General features: G+C 42.3%; 1 protein-coding gene across 1 annotated transcript in view; it reads right to left on the bottom strand.

The window, feature by feature from the left end:
- The window catches only part of LOC142793177 (Na(+)/dicarboxylate cotransporter 3-like), a 30826-nt gene extending 17224 nt beyond the window's left edge, over nt 1-13602 (bottom strand). The window contains exons 1-5 of the mRNA XM_075885756.1: nt 13469-13602; nt 13167-13300; nt 8945-9107; nt 6215-6349; nt 197-313 (exon numbers count right to left, since the gene is read on the bottom strand). Of these exons, the coding sequence (XP_075741871.1) occupies nt 197-313; nt 6215-6349; nt 8945-9107; nt 13167-13300; nt 13469-13602 (683 nt within the window). The remainder of the gene's footprint in view (nt 1-196; nt 314-6214; nt 6350-8944; nt 9108-13166; nt 13301-13468) is intronic.
- Between the last annotated feature and the right edge of the window lie 7949 nt (nt 13603-21551).

The following is a 21551-nucleotide window of genomic DNA, read 5'->3' as shown; positions in this document are numbered from 1 at the left end:
AATTTCTGTGACACATATGGGCTAGAGGTTATTTTGTACAAAGGAAAGACAAGTGTTTTTAGACAGCTGCTTGCATCTTCACAAAAGCAAAATATAAATAAATGAAAGACTTCACCGAAAGCTTCAAACTATGACAACATATTCTGCCAAGAGGTTTCTTAATTTCGGTCATGGCAACACAACATAATTTGCTTACGTTAGCTTGGCCACGATCTGTTGTATGTAAATCCACGCCAGAAAAGTGCACACCAACATTGGTGGCACGTTGTACAACATCCACGAGAGGAAGGTGAGGTCGTCTTGCTTGAACTGCCTGTGAACGCGAAAATGCCGTGGAGCTTAGCGTTGCAAGTAGCGAACGGTGCGACGAAGAAACAACCATAGCATAACAAAGATAGCAGTCAAAATTAAAATTGTCAATATTTTAACTAAGAAGGAAATGGTAGCTAGAAAATGTTTTGCGTACTTTGTACACACATTCAGAAACACCGTTCTGTCAAATTAACGAGTACAGAAATATTCAAATTCTGAGCACGTTTTCATTTGACTACAACGCGTGTTATTGCGCAATGTTAATGAGAACTAACGCATATTATTTTTTGAAATGAAATGAAACGAAATAAACAGATTTCATTTCTCGAGAGATACAGAAAAACGAAGCGAAGCTGAAGTCCGTTCGGCCTGACGTGGCTTCGCTGCGCGAAAAAAGTTGAGCAGACAGTGCTACATTGAATAATAATTATCACAATACAATGAGCAGCATAATAACATAAACACAGAAATAGCATAATAAAAATAGACTAATATAACCTTGTGCCTTAGTCATTATGATAGAAAGGTTCATCAGATTTTTTTAGATATATATCGGGTGATTATACTTCTTAAGAATGGCAATAGCGTTGCACTTGGACTCATACTTTGTGTATAGTGACTAAGAGTTCTGCGGCAGCGTATAGTAGTCTGCCAAGACAAAGAGCTGAAGACTCCGGTCATGCTTATGAATGCTGACATGTAGTCGTATCAAACTCCGAAAGCTTACATGTGATACGTGACACGTGACACGTGACATCTTGGTCGCTATGTTTGAGAACCGATACCAAGTGGCCACCAAGACATCAAAAAACACGCGACGTTTGTTTGTCATCTTAGCATATTTCGTATATTAAGTGACCGACTTCTCTAAAATATTGGTAAGCTATAAATATTCTTACGACATATATTGCTGTGTTGTTGTATTGTAAAGCCGTTCACATCGGCCGGCCATTCTATTCAACTTTTACCAGACAAGTCGTGGTATATGACGTTTAATATCATAAAGCACGTCTCCATACAATTTCTCACATCCTGCGCAGTATACACCGAAGAATCGCGAATGCGTGCATTGAGATATTTTTTAACTGCTACAAGGATGGCTAGGGTACGCATAAAGCGGAGTTTCATTTTGAAGCCCAATCATCGCATCAGAGCCCGAATCTTTTGTAGCTTCCCACTATTTGTTCTGTGGCTGCGTAATGTCCAGCTTACTCGATGTACAGCGCCTGTAGAACCAAATTAGCTCCAGTGCCAATGAGCGATCCCGTGCCTGCGATGTACCTGCACCTGTCCCAACTTTTACCAGACAAGTCGTGGTATATGACGTTTAATATCATAAAGCACGTCTCCATACAATTTCTCACATCCTGCGCAGTATACACCGAAGAATCGCGAATGCGTGCATTGAGATATTTTTTAACTGCTACAAGGATGGCTAGGGTACGCATAAAGCGGAGTTTCATTTTGAAGCCCAATCATCGCATCAGAGCCCGAATCTTTTGTAGCTTCCCACTATTTGTTCTGTGGCTGCGTAATGTCCAGCTTACTCGATGTACAGCGCCTGTAGAACCAAATTAGCTCCAGTGCCAATGAGCGATCCCGTGCCTGCGATGTACCTGCACCTGTCCCAACTTTTACCAGACAAGTCGTGGTATATGACGTTTAATATCATAAAGCACGTCTCCATACAATTTCTCACATCCTGCGCAGTATACACCGAAGAATCGCGAATGCGTGCATTGAGATATTTTTTAACTGCTACAAGGATGGCTAGGGTACGCATAAAGCGGAGTTTCATTTTGAAGCCCAATCATCGCATCAGAGCCCGAATCTTTTGTAGCTTCCCACTATTTGTTCTGTGGCTGCGTAATGTCCAGCTTACTCGATGTACAGCGCCTGTAGAACCAAATTAGCTCCAGTGCCAATGAGCGATCCCGTGCCTGCGATGTACCTGCACCTGTCCCAACTTTTACCAGACAAGTCGTGGTATATGACGTTTAATATCATAAAGCACGTCTCCATACAATTTCTCACATCCTGCGCAGTATACACCGAAGAATCGCGAATGCGTGCATTGAGATATTTTTTAACTGCTACAAGGATGGCTAGGGTACGCATAAAGCGGAGTTTCATTTTGAAGCCCAATCATCGCATCAGAGCCCGAATCTTTTGTAGCTTCCCACTATTTGTTCTGTGGCTGCGTAATGTCCAGCTTACTCGATGTACAGCGCCTGTAGAACCAAATTAGCTCCAGTGCCAATGAGCGATCCCGTGCCTGCGATGTACCTGCACCTGTCCCAACTTTTACCAGACAAGTCGTGGTATATGACGTTTAATATCATAAAGCACGTCTCCATACAATTTCTCACATCCTGCGCAGTATACACCGAAGAATCGCGAATGCGTGCATTGAGATATTTTTTAACTGCTACAAGGATGGCTAGGGTACGCATAAAGCGGAGTTTCATTTTGAAGCCCAATCATCGCATCAGAGCCCGAATCATTTGTAGCTTCCCACTATTTGTTCTGTGGCTGCGTAATGTCCAGCTTACTCGATGTACAGCGCCTGTAGAACCAAATTAGCTCCAGTGCCAATGAGCGATCCCGTGCCTGCGATGTACCTGCACCTGTCCCAACTTTTACCAGACAAGTCGTGGTATATGACGTTTAATATCATAAAGCACGTCTCCATACAATTTCTCACATCCTGCGCAGTATACACCGAAGAATCGCGAATGCGTGCATTGAGATATTTTTTAACTGCTACAAGGATGGCTAGGGTACGCATAAAGCGGAGTTTCATTTTGAAGCCCAATCATCGCATCAGAGCCCGAATCTTTTGTAGCTTCCCACTATTTGTTCTGTGGCTGCGTAATGTCCAGCTTACTCGATGTACAGCGCCTGTAGAACCAAATTAGCTCCAGTGCCAATGAGCGATCCCGTGCCTGCGATGTACCTGCACCTGTCCCAACTTTTACCAGACAAGTCGTGGTATATGACGTTTAATATCATAAAGCACGTCTCCATACAATTTCTCACATCCTGCGCAGTATACACCGAAGAATCGCGAATGCGTGCATTGAGATATTTTTTAACTGCTACAAGGATGGCTAGGGTACGCATAAAGCGGAGTTTCATTTTGAAGCCCAATCATCGCATCAGAGCCCGAATCTTTTGTAGCTTCCCACTATTTGTTCTGTGGCTGCGTAATGTCCAGCTTACTCGATGTACAGCGCCTGTAGAACCAAATTAGCTCCAGTGCCAATGAGCGATCCCGTGCCTGCGATGTACCTGCACCTGTCCCAACTTTTACCAGACAAGTCGTGGTATATGACGTTTAATATCATAAAGCACGTCTCCATACAATTTCTCACATCCTGCGCAGTATACACCGAAGAATCGCGAATGCGTGCATTGAGATATTTTTTAACTGCTACAAGGATGGCTAGGGTACGCATAAAGCGGAGTTTCATTTTGAAGCCCAATCATCGCATCAGAGCCCGAATCTTTTGTAGCTTCCCACTATTTGTTCTGTGGCTGCGTAATGTCCAGCTTACTCGATGTACAGCGCCTGTAGAACCAAATTAGCTCCAGTGCCAATGAGCGATCCCGTGCCTGCGATGTACCTGCACCTGTCCCAACTTTTACCAGACAAGTCGTGGTATATGACGTTTAATATCATAAAGCACGTCTCCATACAATTTCTCACATCCTGCGCAGTATACACCGAAGAATCGCGAATGCGTGCATTGAGATATTTTTTAACTGCTACAAGGATGGCTAGGGTACGCATAAAGCGGAGTTTCATTTTGAAGCCCAATCATCGCATCAGAGCCCGAATCTTTTGTAGCTTCCCACTATTTGTTCTGTGGCTGCGTAATGTCCAGCTTACTCGATGTACAGCGCCTGTAGAACCAAATTAGCTCCAGTGCCAATGAGCGATCCCGTGCCTGCGATGTACCTGCACCTGTCCCAACTTTTACCAGACAAGTCGTGGTATATGACGTTTAATATCATAAAGCACGTCTCCATACAATTTCTCACATCCTGCGCAGTATACACCGAAGAATCGCGAATGCGTGCATTGAGATATTTTTTAACTGCTACAAGGATGGCTAGGGTACGCATAAAGCGGAGTTTCATTTTGAAGCCCAATCATCGCATCAGAGCCCGAATCTTTTGTAGCTTCCCACTATTTGTTCTGTGGCTGCGTAATGTCCAGCTTACTCGATGTACAGCGCCTGTAGAACCAAATTAGCTCCAGTGCCAATGAGCGATCCCGTGCCTGCGATGTACCTGCACCTGTCCCAACTTTTACCAGACAAGTCGTGGTATATGACGTTTAATATCATAAAGCACGTCTCCATACAATTTCTCACATCCTGCGCAGTATACACCGAAGAATCGCGAATGCGTGCATTGAGATATTTTTTAACTGCTACAAGGATGGCTAGGGTACGCATAAAGCGGAGTTTCATTTTGAAGCCCAATCATCGCATCAGAGCCCGAATCTTTTGTAGCTTCCCACTATTTGTTCTGTGGCTGCGTAATGTCCAGCTTACTCGATGTACAGCGCCTGTAGAACCAAATTAGCTCCAGTGCCAATGAGCGATCCCGTGCCTGCGATGTACCTGCACCTGTCCCAACTTTTACCAGACAAGTCGTGGTATATGACGTTTAATATCATAAAGCACGTCTCCATACAATTTCTCACATCCTGCGCAGTATACACCGAAGAATCGCGAATGCGTGCATTGAGATATTTTTTAACTGCTACAAGGATGGCTAGGGTACGCATAAAGCGGAGTTTCATTTTGAAGCCCAATCATCGCATCAGAGCCCGAATCATTTGTAGCTTCCCACTATTTGTTCTGTGGCTGCGTAATGTCCAGCTTACTCGATGTACAGCGCCTGTAGAACCAAATTAGCTCCAGTGCCAATGAGCGATCCCGTGCCTGCGATGTACCTGCACCTGTCCCAACTTTTACCAGACAAGTCGTGGTATATGACGTTTAATATCATAAAGCACGTCTCCATACAATTTCTCACATCCTGCGCAGTATACACCGAAGAATCGCGAATGCGTGCATTGAGATATTTTTTAACTGCTACAAGGATGGCTAGGGTACGCATAAAGCGGAGTTTCATTTTGAAGCCCAATCATCGCATCAGAGCCCGAATCTTTTGTAGCTTCCCACTATTTGTTCTGTGGCTGCGTAATGTCCAGCTTACTCGATGTACAGCGCCTGTAGAACCAAATTAGCTCCAGTGCCAATGAGCGATCCCGTGCCTGCGATGTACCTGCACCTGTCCCAACTTTTACCAGACAAGTCGTGGTATATGACGTTTAATATCATAAAGCACGTCTCCATACAATTTCTCACATCCTGCGCAGTATACACCGAAGAATCGCGAATGCGTGCATTGAGATATTTTTTAACTGCTACAAGGATGGCTAGGGTACGCATAAAGCGGAGTTTCATTTTGAAGCCCAATCATCGCATCAGAGCCCGAATCTTTTGTAGCTTCCCACTATTTGTTCTGTGGCTGCGTAATGTCCAGCTTACTCGATGTACAGCGCCTGTAGAACCAAATTAGCTCCAGTGCCAATGAGCGATCCCGTGCCTGCGATGTACCTGCACCTGTCCCAACTTTTACCAGACAAGTCGTGGTATATGACGTTTAATATCATAAAGCACGTCTCCATACAATTTCTCACATCCTGCGCAGTATACACCGAAGAATCGCGAATGCGTGCATTGAGATATTTTTTAACTGCTACAAGGATGGCTAGGGTACGCATAAAGCGGAGTTTCATTTTGAAGCCCAATCATCGCATCAGAGCCCGAATCTTTTGTAGCTTCCCACTATTTGTTCTGTGGCTGCGTAATGTCCAGCTTACTCGATGTACAGCGCCTGTAGAACCAAATTAGCTCCAGTGCCAATGAGCGATCCCGTGCCTCCGATGTTCGCGGCATAGGCGACTGAGAGCAGCATAACCTTGCGCATCTGGACCAACTGCGATTCGTTCTCGGCTCTGCAATATAAAGCGGCCCATTAGAGTACCGTAGAGACTGAACGCTTTTGCAAGAAACGAGAGTGAAGAGTTACAACGTAACAAACGAGTTGGTTTGGGACGGGGGTTGTCGGTGGGGAGTGTCAATGTTTTGCGCTGGTCATTGCTTCTCTGAACCAAAGCGTTCTGACTTAAACACTCAACAACCACAGGAATGGAAATTATTCAGACCTTTATAGAGGAGCTGATGCATTTATTTCATGAGTCCAGCTATATCGATGATGAGTCATACATCGCTAAAGATTCAATACTTTCTTTGGCAGCTTTGTATATATATATATATATATATATATATATATATATTTATATATATGAGATCTAACAGACAGTAATGCCAAGGAATGTACAGGGGAAGTTATTAGAACCAATGGATTGTAAATAAGTAGAAAGAAGAAAGATAAGTAGATGAAAAACTAACCAGCACGGCTGGTTATTTTTTCATCCACTTTTCTTTCTTCTTTCTTCTTATTTACAATCCATTGGTTCTAATAACTTTCCCTGTACATTCCTTGGCATTACTGTCTGTTAGATCTCATTAATATTGTGTTAAAACACGGAAAAAACGAGCCCTTAGGTATACACTTCTTTCCCTTATTTCATTGAACGAGGGTCTCGTACTGGCAGACTTGGTGTGTTTAGGTTGTATAAGAGGGACAATTATTCAGCTGCCCGCTCATAATAAGTTCACGTGCTACGTGATGCCAAACATGCGAATAAGAGTGTTTTCACACTCGTCGCTCGGCCTATAGATGGCGCTGACTGTCACTCCTACTTCTAAATTCACATATAAACCCCCAAAAAAAAGTGGATGGAGGGAAGGCCGCTGTGATAGCTCAGTAGTAGAGCATCGAACGCGTTATTCGAAGGTCGTAGGTTCGTTTCCTGCTCACGGCTGGTTATTTTTTCATCCACTTTTCTTTCTTTTACAATCCAATGGTTTTACCAATTTACAATCCATTGGCTCTAATAACTTCCCCTGTACATTCCTTGGCCTTGATTGATTGATATGTGGGGTTTAACGTCCCGAAACCACTTCAGGATTATGAGAGACGCCGTAGTGGAGGGCTCCGGAAATTCCGACTAGCTGGGGTTCTTTAACGTGCACCCAAATCTGAGCACACGGGCCCACAACATTTCCGCCTCCATCGGAAATGCAGCCGCCGTTGCCGGGATTGGAACCCGCGCCATGCGGGTCAGCAGCCGAGTACCTTAGCCACTAGACCACCGTGGCGGGGCTACATTCCTTTGCATTACTGTCTGTTAGATCTCATTAATATTGTGTTAAAACAGGGAAAAAACGAGCCCTTAGGTATACACTTCTTTCCCTTATATATATATATATATATATATATATATATATATATATATATATATATATATATATATATATATATATATATATATATATATATATATATATATATGTACATATATATATGAGATCTCATAGACAATTATAGCAAGAAAAGTATAGGAGACGTTAATAGACCGAATTGTAATGTAAATGTGAAGAAAGAAAAGTGGGTGAAAGCATGGCTTGCCGTGGGCAGGAACCGAATCTGCGGCCTTCGAATAACGTGGTCTGCATTGAACGCGGTCTGCAGGTTCGATGCGTTATTCGAGGAAACCTGGAGGCTTACAAAGAGGGTTATGCTTAAATTGAGGATCACGAAGCGAGCAATTGAAAAGAAAATGATAGGTGTAACCTCAAGAGACAAGAAGAGAGCAGAGTGGGTCTGGGAAAGAACCGAGTTAAGTATATCATAGTTGAACTGAAGAAGAAATGGACATGAGTCGGGCACGTAGAGCGTAAGCAGGATAACCGCTAGTCGTTAAGGGTAACTGACTGGATTGTGAGAGAAGGCAAGTGGGTAAGGGGGAGACAGGTGAGATGGGCAAATGGGATTAGAAAGTTTGCGGGTATAAAGTGACAGCAGCAAGCGCAGGATAGAGTTGACTGGCGGAACATGGGTGAGGCCTTTATCCTACAGTGGGTGTAGTAAGGCTGATGATGATGATTATGATACCTATCATGGCGTCAATATGGGCTGGGTTTGATTGATGTTGTTTCAAACGAGCAAGAACAATGCCTTCAAAAATTACCTTCCTTCACGGTTTTGTTAGAAAGCCAGGGCTTGTCCTTATTAGTGTTCGTTGCTTGTTGTTCCCACTAAAGATGTACCTAGTGCTGGTATACCCTTAAAATTTTTGTTTACAGAATATACAGGCGCGTTTTTTTTTTGGGGGGGGGGGGGTTTACCTCTGTGCGACATGTTCTGAATACTTATATATATATATATATATATATATAAAATCTTGGCGAGGTTTTATAAACATGTGGTGCATGCAATGTCGTGAACCACGAATGTCTGAGGCACTGTTTTAACAGGGAAGGGAGTCTTTTCTTGACGACTCATATGCCGACGCGATGCTCCGAGATATTATTCGCCGACTTCTCTCGTTCATTGGACAGTTTATTTTTCTATGAATGTCTGTCCTACAGTGCTAATGCCACTATACAAAAAAAGTTTTGGGAGAAGAAATAGCTAAACTTACGGAGGCACGTCTTCGATGACTGGAGTCACCTCTTCGATAACCGGAGTCCTCTCTTGGACAACAGGAGCCATTTCTTCGACAACAGGGACAGGTGCAGGCTCATCTGGGGATGTCACTTGCACGTCTGGGGACTTCACGGGACCCGAAGATGTCCCTGCGTCTACTGTGTGTAGCGAGAGAGAGAAAGAGATACGGATGTCAACTCAACATATCGTGAAAAATTGCATCAATTCCTAAAGACGACGCTGCGCAGTTTAGAACAAAAGAATCGTCCAGCATAGAACTGTACTTCTGAGAATAGTCAATGCTGATTCCTATGACAGAACTTTGGCTACACAAGTCTGATCTCAGGCCTCAATGCACCACTTGGAGAGCACACAATTTATTTGGGAATGACTTATTCTAATAGTTCAGATTTTGCTTCTATATTATGCACTTCCATAATTATATCAATTAGTAAAATGAGCAGCTGCAGTATTTGATGAGGCAAGTATCAAAATATGTGCACATATGTATACAAATGTATATCCTCTTCACGCGCGAGTTATGATTCACTTCTCAAATTCACACACCATATTTTCAAGGCACACAATATTACATCCCAAGAAATAAAGCAAAGTGATATGTGTTCTTGTTAGGGTTTTAGTATTTGTAATTAGCGTGGAATGTAAATATTTTGTCATTCTGTAGTCAGTGATGCTAATTTTTGACCCAGAAAGAATGCAATTACAGCCTTTAAGTGTGTGCGCAATTGTGTTTCTATTCCTTCGAGGAAATTGAAAGTAATGTTTTTTCACGTTGGTTTTAGAACGTGGAACGTAGAGCAATATTAATATTATACTTAGTACAAAACTTACTAATACAATGCTAGTATATATTTGTGAAGCGTCGTAGTTTGTTCACTAAATTAGTCGGTCACAGATATAAACAAGGTAGGATAAAAAAAGGTGCATACACCAGTATACCTATCCACTGCTGAAAGGGCTATTTAAGAAACCGGGACTAGAAATCGCGATAGACATCGCAAAATTTAGAGAATGCCAACTGAGGTAAACTATAGGAATAACTGGAGGTGTTTTGGCGCAGCTGCTTGTTATGTAGGAACCTTGGTTCTTGAAGCCCCTTCTGCGTTACTAAATTGAGTAGATGCTTAGACTAACACGTGAGTTGTACCTATGAGATAACATTCACAATAACATGTCACGAAAATACGCATGCCTAAAGAAAAGCTCCGGAATTCGCACAAACTTCAGATATTGATGCATCTGCTGTCAAGGTGCAAATACGAATCACCATCAAAACGAGTTGTTAATATATGAAGAAGATATGGCCATAAAAAATAACACTCTTCCGATTCAATTGATTGATTGATATGTGGGGTTTAACGCCCCAAAACCACCGTTTGATTATGAGAGACTCCGTAGTGGAGGGCTCCGGAAATTTCGACAACCTGGGGTTCTTTAACATACACCTAATCTTGAGCACACGGGCCTACAGCATTTTCGCCTCGATCGGAAATTCAGTCACCGCAGCCGGGATTCGATCCTGCGATCTACGGGTTAGCAGCCGAATACCTTAGTCCTAGACCTGCACGGTGGGGCACTCTTCCCATTCAATGCGGACGTTTCCAAAACGAGAGAAAATAGTCGAAGACACTGAGAAATTCAATGACCTGTTCTCTAAACACGAGTCAAAAGGCTGTATTTTCTGTCTCATCAAGAAATAAATACAGACGATAACGGTATTTATAAAAGTTCTGGAAAATCTTGGCAATACAAGCGTCCTAACTGCTATCTTAATAGTATTAAGTTTCTAGTATCTCGGACGTGATACGCCTAGGAAGAAGAGTATGTATGTATTTCTGCCAAATTAATATTGTTAGTCCTAAGATATAAGACACACCAATAAAAACAATACCGTGGGAAACGAAGACTCGCTTAGCTCCCCTTCGAAGTTGATACTGCGTTACTAAATCAATATAATATAACTAATGACATTTATAGTTATGTTCTTTGCCATTCCGTCATAGTCCTCAAGCCGGGGCAGGTGATGAGGACTGCGTGTCCCCGTTTGCGGAGCAGAGTCCCGGCGTAGTACTTTCACCATCCGGAAGAACTCGCGGCTATGAACGTTAACGCTTTGGGGCCTGCGCACGAGCTAACTCCTTGTCTGGGGCCCATGGGGGGACACCCGGGTGGTTGCCCGTGGATACATCGTGGTGGGTCGACCGTCGGCGATACCCCATTCACGTTAACTTTTTAATTTCTTTTTGTGTTGTATTGAAATATCCTACGAGGTTGTTTGAAATGTCACCAGAGGTGTATTTGGTTCGGTGGACGATATCATCACTATAAATGCGATTTGGTAAATGTTCACGTTCAGTTTGCCTGACCACATGTGCTGTGTCATGTGTTCCGAAAAGCGATGTCTGCAGAGACCCCACAATGCCCAGCTGATATTTTATTACTCTTTTTCTTCTTTTAGGTTGGGTCAGGGGCATAAAACTTTTTTTAGCGAATATAAAAGTTTGAAGCAAACAGCTTTGTGGATGCGTGTTTACTGCTGCGTTACACAGATATATAATACAAAATTTTTGAAGCATGGTATTTGTCTGGAAAGAAATTTGTAACGTATATTGTTGGACACTATAAATGTGGTTGTATATTGTATCTATTTTCCAAATGCTCTTACAGCTTCCATTTTTTATTATATGCTTGTACAGTTTCTTTGTCCAGACACGTTTAGGTTGAATCAGCTCGACAGGCTTCCCACAAGCCACGCATGTGCGCAACCATAGAAACACATGCTTGGCAAGCATGTGCACGTTTGCGTATTTACGGTTGCACAGCACCCGGGTTCCTTAGCGTATTCGCATGCTATTCCGGAAGGATGACCTCCCAAGCATATCACCTACACCGAGCTTAGTCATGTATGAGGATGACACCAATACTTTATTTTCAAGCACATCGCTAAAGCAGATTGAAAAAGAAATCAATGGTTGATTAGACATATTGTCTGACGGGCTGAACTTAAACAAACTTTAATTTGAATGTTACGAAAACTATATAATAGTATTTAAGGCAATAAATATACCAATGCCCCCTAATATTACTGTTTTATTCAAAGGAAAGCAGATAGAGCGAGTAGCAACGCAAAAGCTTTTGGGTGTATGGTTTCAAGAAAACCTCTCTTAGAACAATCATGTAAATAAGCTGAGCAGTGGCCTTAGGAAAGTAGTAGGTTCTATATATAAAATTAGTAGTCTTATACTACTACCACTAAAAAAAGCAATGTGCTACGGCCTTTTTTACTCAAAACTTAGTTATTGTGCATTAGTCTGGAGAACAACTACTGCAAAAATTACGACAAATTAATTAAACTGCAAAAAGAGGTAATAAGAAGTTTCGAAAACTATCATGGTTGGCCGCGAGACTAACCAACGCACACAATATTTTTAATAAACATTCACTGATGAAAGCAAAACCAAACAACTTACTATCACAGATTGCTATTGCTTATAAAAAAGCAGTACTATTTAATGTTAGTAGTACACCAATTTTATCTCCGCGGTATCAGTTACGCCACCAAACAACAATGCCATGACTCACGCAAACAAACTACGGATGCTAGGACCTACACTATAAAATACCCCGGCTATTAAACACTAAGGAATGCCAGACTTTTACGCATCCCATTTAGAACAACATGTAAAAAACTTAGTCATACGTTCTATGATAAATTAATAATGACATAATTATACACCGTCTATACTTGTCCTTTTCACTGTTTTATTACAGTTCCAATCTTCATTATTTAATGCATCGGGGTACATAATCTTGAACAGTTCGAATGATGTGTTTTTTTTCTATGAAGTGTTTTGCATGATATGTTTCGTTTCATGAAGTGTTTGCACGATATTGTTATTTTACATTAAGTGTTTTATTCTATCGTTTCAAGAAGTGTTTGCAAACGTTTTTGTTGCCTAGAGATATTTTATATGATGCGAAACTTTATTTGCTCTGTTTGCATTTAGTTATATACAAGCTAATGCTTTATTGTTTTACATGCATCAAAGTCCTTTTTATGCATGCCGAATGCCCAAAGGAGCAAAAGCCTCTGTCAGGCCACATGGTCTTTAGCTCTTGCTCCCCTCTTTGTAAAACGAAAGAAATAATAAACCAAACACAGATACCGTCAAATATATAAACCAACAATCAGTTACCTTGGGCCTCTTTGGTGAGGATCTGTAGATGATCCATTACTGCCATGACGATGGGAACCATAATGGAGGCAGACGCTGTGTTCGGAATCCACATCGACATGAACATCGTGAACAGCATGAAACCTAACAGAAGCCTAAAAAAAAAAATGTGCACTACCTTTGTACAAACGCCTTTTTATAATAAAAAAAACAGAAAAATATTGCGTACATAAAATCTTGCGTGGTTACGTAATCTACATTTCCTAAGCACAGGTGTCTGGGAAACTTCTACATTTCAAAAATATAGTGACTGTTGCCCTTACCTGCGGTTGCTGGTGCCGACGGCTAGGAGTGCTCTAAGGGCCAGGCGCTGGTGCAGGTTGCTCACTTCGATAGCAGCTGCCACCACCAGCGCTCCGAACATGACGAAGCCGATGTCCTGAAACACATTGCCCATGCAAGATAAGCGGAAAATCGATGATATGTGCAGTGAAGCATATACGCTTACCATCGTTAACTAACATTACGTGAAGTGCTGCAGAGAAAATACTGAACTCAGCAAACTACTGTAAAATGATTGAAGATTGATACTGCGGAATTTATGTCCCGTTATGGCGTCAGTGTTCCTCGGTACGGAAACATGAATTCTCAAACTAAATCTGCATTATGTTTCTCATCTCACTACCGTTATTTTGTTCAAGTACTGCAATGTAACAATACATAATCGCTTCGACGGGAGTAGCGATTTCCCGTCTTTCTGCGATGCTCAGCTTTACATACCAATGGCCGATATGCATAGGGGCTTAGTATGTGAGGTCGTTCCTTCCGAACAGTTAGTTTCATTTATTGAATATTAAGCGCCAGGAGGTCTGTACATAAGAGGTGGTTACGAAAGTATTTTAGAGCAACTCATTTAATGGTTTTTAAGGGCCAGGTGGCCAGCACATAAGGGGCGCACGCGAAAGTACTTTAGAGCAATACTTTGACTTACATTGAAATACAGCTTCGTAGCTTGGGCAGTGGTGAGCACGCCGAACAGGGGGAATAACACGAGTGGCATGAGCGCCGTCACCGGAAGTGGAATGGGCTCTGCCGTCCAGTAGAACGACATCCAGAGCATCACATACGCACTGAGGCCGGCCTGTGAAGGACAGCAATTTGATGTACACACGCATAATCACCATCTCCTACTCGCATGGACACAAGAAGCTGTGCTTCGAAGACGTCATAACTATTTCTATACATTATAGTCGTAAGAAAAAAAATTAGATGGATGCGTCCGTGGTCTCTAGAAACTTCTGTCTAAGCAAATAGTCGAAGGAATTTTTACTCCACTTGCACACGTGCAGCGTTCAGGTGTGTGTATTGAAAAAGTAGCCATTCAATCTACGATGACAAATATGGGGCTTACTTCTACTTAGTTCAAATATTTACTTGATACGTTTCATAATATGCGCTTGCACTTTTGTTTTGAACTTTTATTACGATGGCGTAGTATGGACACTCTCGATAGCTTCTTAACGTCGGCATTGCCGTGTTGTTTCAGATAGAGTGCACATGAATAACACCCTCCCGTTAATCGTATGTTCTACCCTAGGGTAAAAGCGCGTGAGGGGGGCCGATGAATGAGGCACTTGCGGAGATGAAACTAGCAGACCCATTGCTACTCGCCATAAGTGCAAAGTCTGCCTTCCAATGCTGCTCGAGCAAAGAGAAAACACTGCGCCTGTCTTGAAGGACATTGAAAGACATGGGGAAGGGGCGATGTCGCTTGAGCAGCATCAGTGAAGTTTGACAAACTAGTAGCGTGGTCGCGATCGCCAGCTCACGTGCTATCTCGGCATGCATTGGCGAATAGCTCGCGTACCTTTCTACGTGCTGCGCTCTCGACGCGAATAGACGGCGAAATCCGCTTCTCTCCATGGAGTGGCCGTATTGTCTTAGTCAGCGTTTTGCAAGGTTACGTGAGACTAGATGTAAAAGAGCCAGCTGCTACAAATTATGAATTAGTGCAACGAGCGTCTTTCGTTTAACATCACTGCGAAGACAGGTACGGCACAAAAAAAAAAAAACGATTTATTACACCGCATGTTGTGGCGATGACCCAAATATTGCCATGAATGTTCGCGATTGCGATCAATGCAGAAAGTTTTTGAGCAAAACTTAGAGCAGTATGTGATGAAACGTTTCTTCTATGTGCCATGGTGCATCCATCGAAATTCATCAAAGAACTAATTATTTGCGAGTATCAAGTAATGTCAAGCTCACCTTACTGTTCATGTAAAACGGCAGCGGTAGCAGCATCAAGGGCACGGTTACCACGTAGATGAACTGCCACGACCTGAGCAGTGTATTTACGAGCCCGGACTGACTCATGGCCTCTCAAGCAATGTAGACTGGACGTCAACCTGGGTTTGAATTGCATGCTTGTGACGGCACTGTCTAGGGCAGCTGTTCTAGGGACCCTGTTGCCGAATAAAGAATATCCGCCGCAAACTGACCATACCTCAAAAAATAAGTGTCAAAAATTAAGTGTTTCAGTAAAACGTGACCAAAGATATAATACTAAACGTGGCATCGTTAATATTATTCAAAAACGAAGTGGCCGTAGGTTCCGGGACCAATGCGATAGTCACCCCCTCAGGTCCTGAAAGAGGGGTGGCATGCCCACAGATCAAACTATTCGGAGCAAAAGCTTCTAACTAGTTCAAAAAATGTCGCTTCCCTCGAACAAATATAAAAAAAAATCTTCTGAATCTCTCCATGTTTTTTTTTTTCGCCGACATCGCTACCAATTCTCGTTTCGTTCCCGTATTTTCATGTTAGAGTCACTGTTGAGGAGTGTATGGCTGGCGCTCTGTCTTGCAGTCCTTGCAGCAGTACAACTGAGCGCAATGACGTCAGGACACCTCTTTGTCTTACTTTTTGCTTGCTCTCATCAAAGCCCATGAAAAGGACGTAGACGGAAGGTGATTGCGTGCCTGTACTTCGAAGACCATTTTTTTAATAATTATGTTACCTCTCTTCAAGGTTTAACTGTGCGCTTTCTTATGATTTTGCCCATTTTAATTTCACCGCACGGAATTCCATAAGAAAAAATTAGGGAATGAAAAGCACGAGCTAAGGATTTGTTATTGAAGGGTTCCAGTCACGAAGCATCATCACCAACTTGTCAGGCTTGTCATTTTTTAAGCATACGATGGCTTTTAATGTGCACTGCTCCCTGAACGACAATACCAATTAAAGGCAAAGTAATGCGCGTACTTCGGTTTGCGGCCTATTCAGTTATCGTCATAACGCCATAGTTTGGACGACCACTAACAACCAAACATTATCTTTAGTGACCAAGTTCTCAGCGACGCCGACAAAGAAAGGATACACTAACGACACGGGCCACACCGCCAGTGTCATCGTTTAGAACTTTTTCAGCATCCGTACATTGGCGCTCGACAAGCGATGGATACCGAAAATGCCAGTCGTAGAACGGTAACGTCAGTTGAACTAGCAAAATCAAAATCAACAGTAAATGGCGCTATAAGCCATCACATAAGCAATCAGGCCGTACTGTTTGTTTGTAGCGCCTTTGGGTGAACAGATACCCCGATAACTAAAGCTGGTCTTACCTGAACTTGAGTAGGTCTCTGAGTAAGGTAATTGAGGTGCACGGGAGAGAAATGCAAGCAGACACTCTGAGGTCCGAAGCGCAGGCGTGCGGCGAGATCAGAAAGGGATCTGCGCGAGCTTACGCATGGCACGCCCTACATGGTTGCGCGTGTTTGCGAGAGTTTGTTTGTTGCCTCTAAGGACTGGCACATACCCACTCTCGAGGGGATCAGTCATGAAAGCTTGTAGTAGTGTATGCGTGATACACTGTTTGAGATCCTAATAATAAAAGAACAAAGAAAAAGAAACAGCAAATTATCTTTCAAAAATAAAAGAATAATAATATAAAGATGAATCAATAAGAGTCAGCCATCTTGTCCTCTTTCATTGCTGTGCATTAAAAATAGAACTGGCAACTGTGATGCATATGCGATAAATAATGAAAACCTACTCTGTTTTATACTTACGGGAGTGTCGTTCAGTGCAAAGTTGTGCTTATAGGGACCCAAATTTATTGGCAATTAGACGCACATAACTTTGTACCTTCAATAACAGAAACATTGCGTACTGTTTGTACACGTGCAATTTGCTTTGAGGATCGTAAGTCTGGCGTGTAAACTTGATTCACCCTTAATTGGATCAAATGATTGGTATCTAGATGGCCTCATATTATTTACGGTTCATTCACTACTAATTATTTGTGATCATCTTTTTCATCTTTGTCGCTAGCCGTTCGCCTAGGTGGAACAGTGGTAACGGTGCTCAGTTGCTCACCTGATCTTCGTGGACATGATCCCGGTGACGTCAATCGCATTTCGATGCAAGCGACATTCTAGAGTCGTCTACTGTGCGATATCAGTCATTATTATTATTATTATTATTATTATTATTATTATTATTATTAATATTATTATTATTATTATTATTATTATTATTACACCCACCACACCAAGAAAGTTTGCAGCTATTTAGGTGCGCATACCGCTTAACACGCGTAGTGGGTACTTCACTACATCTATAAATTCAGTTATAGCGTCATTGGTACTTCACAACTGCGCTTGCAGCCGGTGCCCTAGCAGAGTTCCAGCCGGTGCACTAGCACCAATCACAAGCACACAGACGTTCCTTTCCTCACGGCCAGGTTTAGGTTTTGGCTGACTAGTGAAGTGTGCCAAGCGATTGAGAAAGCGATGCGCACAAAACCCGATTGCGCCATTTCATTGCACACTTAAAGGCGTAGCTTAAAAGTTTGCTAAGTTGTGGTTATGACGGGTCCTTTCCAATATACTCTTCGCACTGCTCATGTAAGCATGGCATAAAAAATGTAGCATATAATTTATATAATTGCCTTACCCCTTGCTTAATAAATTTTGAAAATATGATAGTCTTGCTTGGGATACTAGATTTGGTATGTCTATTTTTGTGTTCGTCTAACACACGACTCGGACACCTGGTCAAAGTTTAAGCACCCGCTCAACGCACAGCCATATTGAACTGATTGCAGCGTTCATACTTGTGAACTTTGTCGATCAAAAAGGATCTATTGCGTTTATGTAATGCTCAACGTCACTACGTAGCTGTTAGGCGATGTATTCCTTTACTAAAAAAGTACATTGATTTGTGATTCTAAAGACCCCAGTGTTTCTTACCTTGCGGTGAAAATGCGACGCTACGCACGAAAAAACCCTGTTCCAACGATATGCTCCTGCCACCTAAAAGTGTCCCTGGGTTCTGCATGAGCTCATGCTTCCAGACGGCATTGCCAGATGGAATTCATATCTGATTAACTCTTCACGTGTTTGATTTGAACTTCATGCATCGGGACGAAATTATGCCCTCCCATAGTAGGGTACGATGTACTCTAAATCGTTAAACACTTTTTCTAAACACATCTAACGCACCGCCATTTCTCACATGGTAGAGACCAGAATTTCTATAGTACGGCCGGAAGAAAACTGTCGTGTTTCAATGACATTTGCAGCGAAGCATGTAGATACGCAGCCAATATGTTTATTTTTATTTCGTCGTCGAGAAGGAAAGCAGATGCAAAATTTTACAGATGTTGGCTAATGTATTCACATATGATTCGAGAACATTTCCGGACACATTGTACTTTCAAGACCATAGGTATCTTTATTGCTTGGAATGATTTTTGAGAGGCGGATGAAGTCGCTTGTTGTGAGTAGCAAATTTATCTATAATTACCATATGGATATGATTGATTAGTTAACACAAATAAAGGACAGCCCAGCGAGCCAGGAAAAGGAAAATTACAGGGGTAACATTCTAGGACAAGAAGAGAGCAGAGCGGGCCAGTAAAAAAGTGGGTATTAAGGACTTGCTATTCGAAATCATGAACTCAGCATGGGAGGAGCACATATCATGTAGGTAATATAACTGCTGGTCATTAGGAGTAACAGACTGCCTTCAAAGATAGAGAAGAAATTTCGGGGAGTAGGCTGGCTGAGAACATTGCAGGTTAGCGAATTGTAGCTGCTAGAGTACCAAATTAAAAAATAAACATGGGACAGGCCCTTGCCTTTCTGTGGGCGCACTCCAAATGATGATCACGATGTGATTGACGATGTGCTACACTCTCTTGAAGTCATATTGATTGCTCTGTCAGCTTAAGTCAGAGAATCGCCTTGCGCTATTAAAAATTAGCGCTCGAAATAATTTGTGTAATATTAAGATGCTATAGTTATGTGTGACCCTACGGTCACAAAAATGCTTCACGTCTCGTTCCGAGTGCACTAAGGCAATACAGGTTTTTTTCCCCTCAGTGACACAATTCAAGTCTTCAGGCATCGTGTGTAAAGTGTCGCGAGCTTCGTAAACCTAAACATCTCTCTGGCCATTAGAGTGCAGCGCTCTTCTTCTGGCGACGCAGCCCAAGCACTGACATGGCGCGTTAGGCCTAACAAGTGCAGCTAAGAAAGCAGCATATCTGGCTAATAACAACGGAATGTACCTGATGCTGTATATTCAGAGCATCATGAAACAAATCGATGGCTGAATTTACCATTCATTTGTTCCTGTCGTTGAAGTGGGCGTGCTGCAAGAGTAATTAGGGATCGAAGCTGGGGGTTGCTTCTGCATAGGTGCTGCCGTGCTGATTTGAAAACAGGGTTACCAGTGGTAACCGACACAATTAAATGCGGACGAGAGAACTGTGAAGCATAAGTGTATCACGTATCGATGTGTTGTAGTTTACACACACACACACACACACACACACACACACACACACACACACACACACACACACACACACACACACACACACACACACACACACACACACACACACACACACACACACACACACACACACACACACACACACACACACACACACACACACACACACACACACACACACACACACACACACACACACACACAGAAACGCCAGTTGTTTCAGCCCTGTCAATATAGTGGTACCTGCTATACCTGGAACAATGTTTTGCTGCGCAAGCGTGTGGCTTTCTTGAACCGCGTAACTCTGGTATACAGTGCTGAACCACAGTGGTGAAACAGAGTATAATTCTCATAGAAAATGGGGCTCAGATTTATCCTTGCTCTTGTACTTGTTAATCTATTGTCCGTGGCACATACCCACTGTGGATAATTGGCCAAGAACTGAGTGGTTTGATAAAAAATGGTGTATTTTTAGAGTAATGGAGATTATGTAATAGAAAGATTACCGATGACCTAGAAAAATGAGGTGCGTGATGTAATGCACCTATTTATTTAGATAACGGAAGGAATTTATTCCTAAAGTAGAGCAATACTCTGATTTTTATACGTATATAATCTTGTAGACACGTTAGAAAAATATGACAGAAACATTAGTCAACCTATTTGTTTCATTAATAATGTACTGGACGGCCGCGCATACTGTCGCATTAGAGAACCCAAAAATGGAAGCTCCAAAAGACAAAATGACAGGCACAGGTAAATCCATACCAATACCACGTAAAGGTGTTTCTAAAAGGGTTTTTTGTATTGTGTCAAATTGCCTGCAGATCAAAAAGCAATGGTCAATTATTTTAAGTTCACCAGAGAACGCTCACAGTGGTGATGGTGCCTGGGCAGACCTTTAGACATTTAGATTTAGATTTGGTACCCGCAGGGCAGACATTTAGATTTGGTACCCGGCAACGCAGCCTTATGATACCTACTTCTCGTTTACGATTTCGGCAAAATGCTCTTCGCCAGAGTTATATTAATTGGCGATATTTGGTAGAGTTTGTCAGTGCTGTACCTCTAAAGACTTCCATAAGCGTACGTCATCGAAATCAAGCAGCCGTCACATAAGCGGATGATGGAAAGTGCGGTAGAATCAGTCCGCTCATTGATAACTTAGCTACAGAACCAGATATTTCATTTAGAAATAAGCTTTTGTGTCCAGGCACCCCAACTAATCAGACTTTTCTCAAATGCACAGACACTAGTGCACGGAACGCTTTTGTTATACTTGGTTATCAGTAGCAACAGAAAGTGCCGCACAGAGAGGTAGAGAATCTGTTATTATAACGGCTGGTGTAACTGCCGTATCCAACTTGCGTAAGGCGAGCACTACTACCAAAAATTCAGCCACAAAAAACGGCTAAGAAATCGGGTAATCAAAGGAAATAAGACCACTCTTAAAGCAGGCTGATTATATCAACCCCTGACTTTTCGTGACATTGCAGTGTGCCGGTAGCAATAACAACGTTTGTTGTAATACTGCGCTGGTGATCTTGTAGTAAACCATCCAAAATATTATGGGGAAGTAATTTGGCGTTATTACAAAAAGTG

This window comes from Rhipicephalus microplus, chromosome 2 (genome assembly GCF_043290135.1).
Source record: "Rhipicephalus microplus isolate Deutch F79 chromosome 2, USDA_Rmic, whole genome shotgun sequence".
Lineage (NCBI taxonomy): Eukaryota > Metazoa > Arthropoda > Arachnida > Ixodida > Ixodidae > Rhipicephalus > Rhipicephalus microplus.
Note: the sequence above shows the minus strand (reverse complement) of the source record. Positions and strands in the feature narration are given on the sequence as shown.